At 45.4% G+C, this 10,687-nt stretch overlaps 2 protein-coding genes and 1 long non-coding RNA gene across 4 annotated transcripts; all 3 read right to left on the bottom strand.

Moving 5' to 3' along the window:
- Positions 1-245: 245 nt before the first annotated feature.
- Positions 246-1,842, bottom strand: LOC115204009 (uncharacterized). Its single transcript, XR_003880292.1, has 3 exons — positions 991-1,842; positions 766-884; positions 246-561 (listed from the first exon to the last, which is right to left on the bottom strand). It is a non-coding gene; the product is annotated as an uncharacterized LOC115204009 (long non-coding RNA).
- A 1,225-nt stretch (positions 1,843-3,067) lies between these two features.
- On the bottom strand, positions 3,068-6,542 carry LOC115204008 (nucleolar complex protein 4 homolog). The gene is made up of 4 exons (XM_029769198.1): positions 6,397-6,542; positions 5,835-6,269; positions 4,278-4,376; positions 3,068-3,094 (listed from the first exon to the last, which is right to left on the bottom strand). Exons 2-4 carry the CDS (start codon positions 5,967-5,969, stop codon positions 3,068-3,070), a joined length of 261 nt encoding a protein of 86 aa, XP_029625058.1. The 5' UTR covers positions 5,970-6,269; positions 6,397-6,542.
- Positions 6,543-6,823: 281 nt separating this feature from the next.
- On the bottom strand, positions 6,824-9,972 carry LOC115204007 (tRNA pseudouridine synthase A). 2 transcript variants are annotated; one of them, XM_029769197.1, is made up of 6 exons: positions 9,774-9,972; positions 8,778-9,010; positions 8,536-8,673; positions 8,241-8,343; positions 7,200-7,897; positions 6,824-7,000 (listed from the first exon to the last, which is right to left on the bottom strand). In XM_029769197.1, exons 2-6 carry the CDS (start codon positions 8,973-8,975, stop codon positions 6,962-6,964), a joined length of 1,176 nt encoding a protein of 391 aa, XP_029625057.1. In that variant the 5' UTR covers positions 8,976-9,010; positions 9,774-9,972; the 3' UTR covers positions 6,824-6,961. The 2 variants fall into 2 exon arrangements, with proteins under 2 accessions (XP_029625057.1, XP_029625056.1); XM_029769196.1 differs by lacking the exon at positions 9,774-9,972 and adding an exon at positions 9,497-9,767.
- Positions 9,973-10,687: the final 715 nt, after the last annotated feature.

The raw sequence follows: 10,687 nt of genomic DNA, 5'->3' as shown, positions 1-10,687 counted from the left end.
AATGTCAACATCTACAAAACATTGTAAATCTTATCTGACAATAAGCCTTAATTGTAAATACAGCACAGTTTTCTAGAAAGGTTTATATTTTTTATTGAACCTTTATTTAACTAGGCAAGTCAGTTAAGAACAAATTCTTATTTACAATGACGGCCTACCCTGGCCAAACCCGGGAGACGCTGGGCCAATTGTGCGCCATCCTATGGGACCCCCGATCACGGCCGGTTGTGATACAGCCCGGGATCAAACCAGGGTCTGTAGTGATGCCTCTAGCACTGAGATGCAGTGCCTTAGACCACTGTGCCACTTGGGAAACACACATGATTGAAGTACAATGAATCCCAAACAGAAAACAAGAGAAAAATGTGGAGCTGAAATATAAAGGAGATATCAGAGAGAGGTCCAAAGAGCTGGGTGTATGAATGTCCTGGTGCTGGTTGTCTCTACTCTGGAGAGAAGTGCAGGCCCAGCACCCCCACCCCTCCAGTGCCCTGCAGTAGCTTGATGGCAGGTTCAAACTCCAATGGCAGTCTTGCTCTGCTTCAGGTCCCGCTCCATCTGCTATGTGCACAGACATGGAAACACATTCCAGCAATAACATGGTGACAAACACCAATATAAATATAAATGCAAAGAAATGATAACAAAGAAAGAATCCACACCAGACATTATATCCTAACCAACCAATAAAAAAAACATTTTGATTTTTAAACCACAAGGGGGACCAAAGAGTAGCTGAAGAAAATCACTGTTTGGAGATGTCACCTCAACCCATAGGTGGATAACTCCAGGAGCTCGCTGATGTCATCCTCCTGCTGTGACAGGGGCTTGTTGATCGCCATGGCAGCCTTGGTCACATCAGGCTGGCAATGCTTCTGAAGAGTCTATACTCAGGAGGAACGCAAGAATAAAAAGTTAAGAGCACTGAGTGAGATTTCGTTGTGTTCATCTCTATGGATCATGTGTGTTTCTCTGGATATCGCTACACACCTGTAGCTCCCACAGGCTGCTTTCCAGGGCATGGCACTGGGTGGGGTCCTCCTCCTCCTCAATCAGTTAGGGGTCATCACAGGCTTCTGTTCAAGCACACACACTCACAGAGAGAAAATGACAAACAATCTGCTGTCTATTGGAAAGCCCTTTGAGACCTTCCCTAAATGTAAACCCACCACAACATTACAATCAGTATCTAATTCATTCCCATCTCCAGACAGGTGAGTGTATGGGGTGAAATGGGGGCGGTGAATGTCTCCTGCACTGGGGGCGGTGAATGAGGACTCGGCAGGCAGGATGACAGCGGATCAGGTTGCAGATGAAGGGTATTACCATGAGCAAGGCAGCAGGCACCGCCGTGAGGGCCAGGCGTGACAGACGCTTGGCAGACGCTGCCACCAAGTACTCTGGCAGGTGACTTCGAGAGAAAGACGAGACACAATGGGCAAAAGGTGTTGTTGACCGTTAACAGATTTACAGCAGATGTGAGGATGAAATGCCAGTCATTGATAGTTTAATGGAGTAAGCATGAAAGAGAGGTCTACTCTCTTTCAGTACAGCATAGCATCCACTCAGATTGTCTTCTATAGAACAGTCTATAAAAACAGACGTACGGAAACCCAACTCGCCAACATCATAGGCTACAGCCAGGAAGTCGATCATCAGTGTGGGATTGCTATGTGGGGCAGGATGGAGTCACGGAGGATCACCTGCACCTTCTTGTACACGCTGTTAGGTAACTACAGGGGGCGACAGACAGACATGAGAAGAAAATGTAATTCTGGGTTGCAGACTCCAGTCCAAACAAGGTGGTCTATATGTTATAGTTGATCTTACATTTACATTACATTTAAGTCATTTAGCAGACGCTCTTATCCAGAGCGACTTACAAATTGGTGCATTCACCTTATGATATCCAGTGGAACAACCACTTTACAATAGTGCATCTAAATCTTTTAAGGGGGGGGGGATAGAATGATTACTTTATCCTATCCCAGGTATTCCTTAAAGAGGTGGGGTTTCAGGTGTCTCCGGAAGGTGGTGATTGACTCCACTGTCTTGGCGTCGTGAGGGAGCTTGTTCCACCATTGGGGTGCCAGAGCAGCGAACAGTTTGGACTGGGCTGAGTGGGAACCGTGCTTCCTCAGAGGTAGGGGGGCCAGCAGGCCAGAGGTGGATGAACGCAGTGCCCTTGTTTGGGTGTAGGGCCTGATCAGAGCCTGAAGGTATGGAGGTGCCGTTCCCCTCACAGCTCCGTAGGCAAGCACCATGGTCTTGTAGCGGATGCGAGCTTCAACTGGAAGCCAGTGGAGAGAGCGGAGGAGCGGGGTGACGTGAGAGAACTTGGGAAGGTTGAACACCAGATGGGCTGCGGCGTTCTGGATGAGTTGTAGGGGTTTAATGGCACAGGCAGGGAGCCCAGCCAACAGCGAGTTGCAGTAATCCAGACGGGAGATGACAAGTGCCTGGATTAGGACCTGCGTCGCTTCCCGTGTGAGGTAGGGTCGTACTCTGCGAATGTTGTAGAGCATGAACCTACAGGATCGGGTCACCGCCTTGATGTTAGTGGAGAACGACAGGGTGTTGTCCAGGATCACGCCAAGGTTCTTAGCACTCTGGGAGGAGGACACAAGGGAGTTGTCAACCGTGATGGCGAGATCATGGAACGGGCAGTCCTTCCCCGGGAGGAAGAGCAGCTCCGTCTTGCCGAGGTTCAGCTTGAGGTGGTGATCCGTCATCCACACTGATATGTCTGCCAGACATGCAGAGATGCGATTCGCCGCCTGGTTATCAGAAAGGGGAAAGGAGAAGATTAATTGTGTGTCGTCTGCATAGCAATGATAGGAGAGACCATGTGAGGATATGACAGAGCCAAGTGACTTGGTGTATAGCGAGAATAGGAGAGGGCCCAGAACAGAGCCCTGGGGGACACCAGTGGTGAGAGCGCGTGGTGCGGAGACAGAATCTCGCCACGCCACCTGGTAGGAGCGACCTGTCAGGTAGGACGCAATCCAAGCGTGGGCCGTGCCGGAGATGCCCAACTCGGAGAGGGTGGAGAGGAGGATCTGATGGTTCACAGTATCAAAGGCAGCAGATAGGTCTAGAAGGATGAGAGCAGAGGAGAGAGAGTTAGCTTTAGCAGTGCGGAGAGCCTCCGTGACACAGAGAAGAGCAGTCTCAGTTGAATGCCTAGTCTTGAAACCTGACTGATTAGGATCAAGAAGGTCATTCTGAGAGAGATAGCAGGAGAGCTGGCCAAGGACGGCACGTTCAAGAGTTTTGGAGAGAAAAGAAAGAAGGGATACTGGTCTGTAGTTGTTGACATGGGAGGGATCGAGTGTAGGTTTTTTCATAAGGGGTGCAACTCTCGCTCTCTTGAAGACGGAAGGGACGTAGCCAGCGGTCAAGGATGAGTTGATGAGCGAGGTGAGGTAGGGGAGAAGGTCTCCGGAAATGGTCTGGAGAAGAGAGGAGGGGATAGGGTCAAGTGGGCAGGTTGTTGGGCGGCCGGCCGTCACAAGACGCGAGATTTCATCTGGAGAGAGAGGGGAGAAAGAGGTCAAAGCACAGGGTAGGGCAGTGTGAGCAGGACCAGCGGTGTCATTTGACTTAGCAAACGAGGATCGGATATCGTCAACCTTCTTTTCAAAATGGTTGACGAAGTCATCCGCAGAGAGGGAGGAGGGGGGAGGGGGAGGAGGATTCAGGAGGGAGGAGAAGGTAGCAAAGAGCTTCCTAGGGTTAGAGGCAGATGCTTGGAATTTAGAGTGGTAGAAAGTGGCTTTAGCAGCAGAGACAGAAGAGGAGAATGTAGAGAGGAGGGAGTGAAAGGATGCCAGGTCCGCAGGGAGGCGAGTTTTCCTCCATTTCCGCTCGGCTGCCCGGAGCCCTGTTCTGTGAGCTCGCAGTGAGTCGTCGAGCCACGGAGCAGGAGGGGAGGACCGAGCCGGCCTATCTTATACCTTATACTTCAGAAACCCAAGCCACGACCGCTCAAAGGCACGACCGCTCAAAGGCACGACCGCTCAAAGAACGCCAAGAATCACGCAACGCCATGAATCATGGGTTCAATTCCTGCTGGGGCCACCCTACTAACAATGTATGTACTCATGACTAAGTGTCTGCTAAACAATTATGTATATAATATCATTGCTGTTAATTGGCATAAATACAGGTGGGTCCAGTTTCAAACTTGCCTCTTTGGTATACCAATGCACCCAATGACCTCTTAAATGGTGTAACATTCAAGCAATTAACATGTAGTATTTCATTGAACCCCCTACCTGGATGAGTTTCCTTGGGAAGCTGTAGTGTTCACTCCAGTCCAAGTCATGGAGGGGGAACTTCCCTTCCATGGAGGCAAACTTCATCAGGGCACTCTCCTGCATCGGAATAAATAGCATCATCACACTCAACATTTGACTAAATCCATGAAAATATATTTCACACACCACACCAATGATTAAGGCCAATGTTTTTTATTTACCTGTGACCGAGCAGACCTGGGAAAAACACCAGGCCCTAATCATCCTAATTTATGAAGCGGTCGTACCATCAAATAATTGGCATACACAGTACCAGTCAAAAGTTTCACACACTTACTCATGGGTTTTTCTGTATTTTTATTATTTTCTACATTGTAGAATAATAGTGAATACATCAAAACTATGAAATAACACATATGGAATCATGTAGTAACTAAAAAAAGTGTTAAACAAATCAAAATATATTTTTTATTTGAGATTCTTCAAAGTAACCAACCTTTGCCTTGACAGCTTTGCACACTTTTGGCATTCTCTCAACCATCTGCATGAGGTAGTCACCTGGCATGCATTTCAGTTAACAGGTGTGCCTTGTTAAAAGTTAATTTGTGGAATTTCTTTCCTTCTTAATGCGTTTGAGCCAATCAGTTGTGTTGTGACAAGGTAGTGGTGAAATACAGAAGATAGCCCTAATTTGTAAAAGACCAAGTCCATATTATGGCCGTCATAGTAAATAAATTCTTATTTACAATGACGGCCTACACCGGCCAAACCCAGACGACGCTGGGTCAATTGTGCGCCGCCCTATGGGACTCCCAATCACGGCCGGTTGTGATACAGCCTGGAATCGAACCAGGGTGTCTATAGTGACGCCTCAAGCACTGAGATGCAGTGCCTTAGACTGCTGCGCCACTTGGGAACCCCATGATAGAGAATGATGGAGGACACTGTGTTCTTGGGGACCGTCAATGCTGCAGAAATGTTTTGGTATCCTTCCCCAGATCTGTGCCTCGGCACAATCCTGTCTCGGAGCTCTACGGACAATTCCTTCAACCTCATGGCTTGGTTTTTGCTCTGACATGCACTGTCAACTGTGGGACCTTATATAGACAGGTGTGTGCCTTTCCAAATCATGTCAAATCAATTGAATTTACCACAGGTGGACTCCAATTCATAAAAACATTTCAATGATGATCAATGGAAACAGGATGTACCTGAGCTCAATTTCAAGTCTCATAGCACAGGTGGACTCTGAATACTTATGTAAATAAGGTATTTCTGTTTTTGCTTTGTCATTATGGGGTAGTGTGTGTAGATTGTTGAGGGACATTTATTTAATCAATTTTAGAATAAGGCTGTGGAAAAAGTCAAAGGGTCTGAATACTTTCCGAATGCACTGTATATCTCTACCCCCTAAAAAAGCAGGCCTTTTATACTAGGGCCCAGAGTTTCTCTAGCTTGCCAGTCTGCTTCTACAAACTTCTTGAGTGAGGATTAGGCAAGAGCTCTAACTGATCTGGTACCAGACTAGAGTCTTCCCTCCTGGCCTTAATATTGTCACTCAGAAAAGTCACTCACTTTAATCTGGTATGATTCATGTCTGATGTGCTCCAGCAGCCGCTCCAAACTGCCATTGTAGCGGTGGCGCATGAACATGCAGTACTTCTCGTCCGCACTGCGACCACCTGCAACAAAACAGTCAGTCACTGGCATAGCCTCGGGTCCTAGTAAAATAAATCAAATACACCTACATCATTCATTTGCAGTCCAACTCTATAGATGTCATTGACTGAACTAAATACTTTCCCCAATCAGAATACATACGCTGTCATTACTTGTTGAGGAAATGCCACAACCTTTTTTTCCTGGTTGCGGGGGTTGGAGTTTAGCTGATACTCACCTATTAACATGTCTTCTTTGGGCAGTTTCCCAACATACAGGTCTCCCCTCTAATGATGAGCAGAACAGTTTACTACATCCATTGATCGCACAAACAACTTTCTCTTTCTCTGACTGAGGATGAAAGTGAAGAAGACCAATAAAACTAGGAGGGCAAAATTGATATGGGTGTCTGATTAGCTAGCTTTCAAAACGCAACGATAACACGGACCACACAGAACGTTTCTGTTTAGTTACATACCTGAAGATACTCAAGAACGTCTTACACATCGTTGGCATGTTTCCTGCTCTAAATAATAATTGATGTCTATTTTGGGTGTTTTTATACCATCTTCCGTTGTGTTTTCCCGAACTCATCTGCACCTCTGAATAGGTGTCCTCTTTTTTACTTAATGTTCTAATTTCGCGCCCTTGCAGTCGGTGGGTATATCGTGCTGGGCATGGCCAAATAATATTCAAAGTATCTCAAATATTCTAGAAGCACTGTAATGAAATATACTTCCATAATTGATTAACATTATTGTTATCAAATACCATAATTAATTTCATGGCATCCCATCATAGACCTGTCTTCTCAAGCTGTTTCTTTTATGAATGCTTCCAGCTAACAAATCCTCCAAAATACAATGTGTTAAAGATTACTACTGGAAAGGATTCACGCTCAACGGTTTAAATTAAAGAACAAAATGTTTATTCAAATGAATTATGTAAAATCAGTGGCATTATTGACAATGTATTTCCATAGCAAAACAAAAGCTCCTTCTTGAGAGATACAGCAAAGGGTGTCTTTCTACTCGCTGGAGACTTCAAAGTGCAGAATCTGAACCATTACCCTCATCATCATCCTGAAAATTGAAACATTTTATGGGTTAAAAAAAAAGAGGGTGATGGTATCTCCCAAAAAGACAGCAGGTTTTATGACTCCTCAGTGTGAACTGCTCCTAGTCGATTAAGCTACTAATGTTGAACATTTTGTAGGACTTACAAAAACAAACAACCACTGACAATTGAGCTGGCAAATATTATTCTGTTGTATTCACCCACCTGCCCCCTGTCCTTATCCTGAGCCCCTTTTGCAGTGGCCTCAAAGTCGTGTATGGGCAGTGTGGCCATCCAGCTGGCCATGGACCCTTCCTGGCACTCTGTCTCCACAATGCTGGGGTAGATGTGTTCCTCCTTGAAGGCCAAGATAGCCTGCTCCTCTTCAGTCCACTCCAGGCACTCATGGAGGCCGTCCCCGCCGAAGCGCTTGTTGTACCTATCAAAGTGCACCTTCTCGAGCACTAGGCCCAGCCCAGGGGCCTTGGGCACATCCACCTTCTCCTCGCCCCAGCTTCGCTTTAACACCTCATCCCCAGAATAGCCCTTCACCACAGCTATCACCAGGCCAATCATTTTCCGGATTTGATGCATCATGAAGCTCTGGCCACGCACGGTAATCTCAGCAAACTCGGCGCCGCCGCGCACAAAGGGCTCACCACAGGTCATCTCTGTGATGTAGCGGCGGGCGCTGGGGTCCCGCGCGGCCTTCTGGGAGGTGAAGTTGTGAAAGTTATGAGTGCCCTTGTAGCTGCCAAACAGACGGTTTACTCTCTGCAGTGTCTCTGGCTCCAGGCGGAATGCAGTGGAATTCTCGGTGCCATAGTCTTTTGGGGCGAAGGCCAAAGTGGGGAGCATGTAGGAGTATGTGCGGGCATCACAGCTGTTTTTAGAATTGAAGCCCCCAGTCACTCGTTTCAGACCTACCGGGACAAAAAATATCACAAACTATGTGGAACCCCATTGGTAACCAAAGCGACCTAAGTTCTTTTTTAGATACATTTTTAAAAGTGTATATGTATGTATATATATATATATATATATATATATATTCAAGACAATAAGCAGAATAAACAGCATGAGACAATTAACAATTCCATTGTCATCCCACATCCAACACATTTACACAAAAAGTTGAATCAATGACATCCCAAAAGTGACCACCTAGACTTCAAGAACATATTTTTAATTCTGACACCATGGGTTTCCTTGTGAAGGGTTTAGGCTCGTCTCCAACACTTTTAACTGGAAGCAGTGCGATCTCACCCAGCACTCTGATCTGAGGTGGAAGATTGGAGTTGAGCTTTTCCTTTATGTCTTCAATCATCCATAGTTTTAGAGAGACCACCTGACCTGCTGCAGAAACACCCTGACAAAACAAATGGAGCTGATCACAAAGCAAGGTAATTATCCATTTGTGTTTGATGCCACACACAGTGCATGTCTTACCCCGTGCATTCCATTACTTCAGGTATAAAAACACAGGTAAGTAAGACTACTTGCTCAAGGGACGCATTTGTGCAGACAGCAACTAAGCCCTTTCCATGTTTGTCTCCCATACCTTGTCTGTTCTTGCACATCTTTGGAATGACATTTTTTTCATATCATCTCCATGGTTGTCTGGGATGCACCCAGACTTAATCAGTGCTGTAACCAGCTCATCCTCAATGGTTTTGAACTGGGAAGATCCAGCATTTCTCTGAAACACAAAACCGATTAAGAATTTAGAACGTAGCAATTTTGTTTAAAAACATCCCTCAATGGGTTACGATTTATGGAAAGATTAAGAGGGTTAATACCAACCTGCATACCGTAGTAACCTTTGCCTGAATACGCCAAAAGCAGGACCACTTTTCTTTTGGGGAGTTTCCTCTCATCGCCAGTCTGTTCTACATCAGACTTAAGCTTCTTTCTGATGTGCCCATTCTCACCCGACTCTCTATTTCCCTCCTCCACTCGTTTCAGTGGCTTTGTCTGCACATTCCCTGACTCTTCGCTCATTATCCACCTTATCCCTGCACACTTGTAAAGCCAACCTGATAAAAACACAAAAAAATAGCTAGTGAGTGAAGGGATGTATTTAATTCAAGTTATGAAATTTCAGCCCTGTTCATTCACTACCAGGGTAAGTGTGCACTCACACCTAGTTATTCCACATATACAATTCCTTGATCTAAGATATGATTTTCAGATAAGGGGAGTGAAGATAATTTCAGAAAGTTGTTCCCTCCCGTCTGGTTAAATCCTGCCAATACTTAGCACTTTCACCATATGTACTATGGTGAAGGTGGGTAGGTACTCATCTAAAAGGTATGGATATGTAAATACAATAAGGTTCATCCTTCCAATAATGTCAGATCTACAGGACTAACGTTACCTGGAGGAGGTGCCAACAAATGGTCATCATTACTTGACCGCTTAACACGAGTTAACGTTAGAACGCCAGCTACTACAATATCGATGACATACTCAAATCGGCTTTCCTCCGAACTAGTCAGCTAATGTGGCTAAATTAAGCTTACCGTTGCTTTTGATACTCAACACTCGTGGACTTGCTATCAAGGCTCGAATTTTCTGCATTGCTCATGTCTTCATTGAATGTTAAGTTTAACAAGCTTCATGATAATGTTAAAGTTCTGAAGATCAAAATTAGGAGATAGCTAGCTGAATCTGTAACGATAGCTAGCTAACTAAACTAGCTTTATCACAAGACATTTCCTATGGTTAGCTATCTAGCTACCATGACTAGCAATAACACTTTTGCTATAAGTTGAAACAAATCATTTGCAGGAGACTCACGAGTGATCCACGAACAATCGTTAAATACACGCCTTGCTTATAGCACAAAGTCGGGAGTTTATCCAGTTACGACATTTGTACAATCACAAAAGTGCAAGATGAAACCCTTTTACAAGTAGCTAGCTAACTACCGCTGCACCAACACACACATGGACAAGATCAACTTTGACCTTTCTTCTTCGTGTGGCTTTCTGGCAAACTGGACTCTTCTTCTTCTTCTTCTTCTTCTTCTTCTTCTTCTTTGGGATTTGCTTGGCAGATCGCATCCAACTTTTAGGTGCATACACCACCACCTACTGTACTGGTGTGTGAGGCCATTAACGGTCTAGCTACATTATATTCTTTGATAAGATAACACAAAAATTGCCCTGGCATCTATTACTCCTCTCAACAACAACAAAAAACGCCACCCACCTCACTATTCAACCCTATCTAGTCCTACTCCAGACCAATGTTCTGAGAGGACATAACACTACCACTCAACACCCCTTGCAGATGTTCTGCAGCAAATCCTCGCAATCCCAAGTACTTCTCTGCTGCTGCCACCACAACCTCTATTTCTGTGACTTTCGCTTAATTTCTACAGTACAATTGACAACCATGGCTATAAATGCTAAAACTTACTGAAGCACATGTTATTCCTATCACTCTCTATTGACTTCGGCCTACTCACAGGGATGCTCTTAGTATCCCTCACCCTGGACCCATCTTCCATTACTTCTCTCTTCCCTGCCTCAGCATAGGACACCTTCTGCACTACTCTGATCCTGGCAACCCCAACCTGCCTTTCTCTCACTGGGCATCTCTGATCTCCAGCACTATGGGTACCCCTACAGTTTACACCAGGGATCATCAACTAGATTCAGCCGCTGTCTGATTTTTTCTTGAGCGGCTGATCAGGGGGCTGGAACATA

The sequence above is a fragment of the Salmo trutta genome, chromosome 12 (assembly GCF_901001165.1).
Source record: "Salmo trutta chromosome 12, fSalTru1.1, whole genome shotgun sequence".
NCBI lineage: Eukaryota > Metazoa > Chordata > Actinopteri > Salmoniformes > Salmonidae > Salmo > Salmo trutta.
Note: the sequence above shows the minus strand (reverse complement) of the source record. Positions and strands in the feature narration are given on the sequence as shown.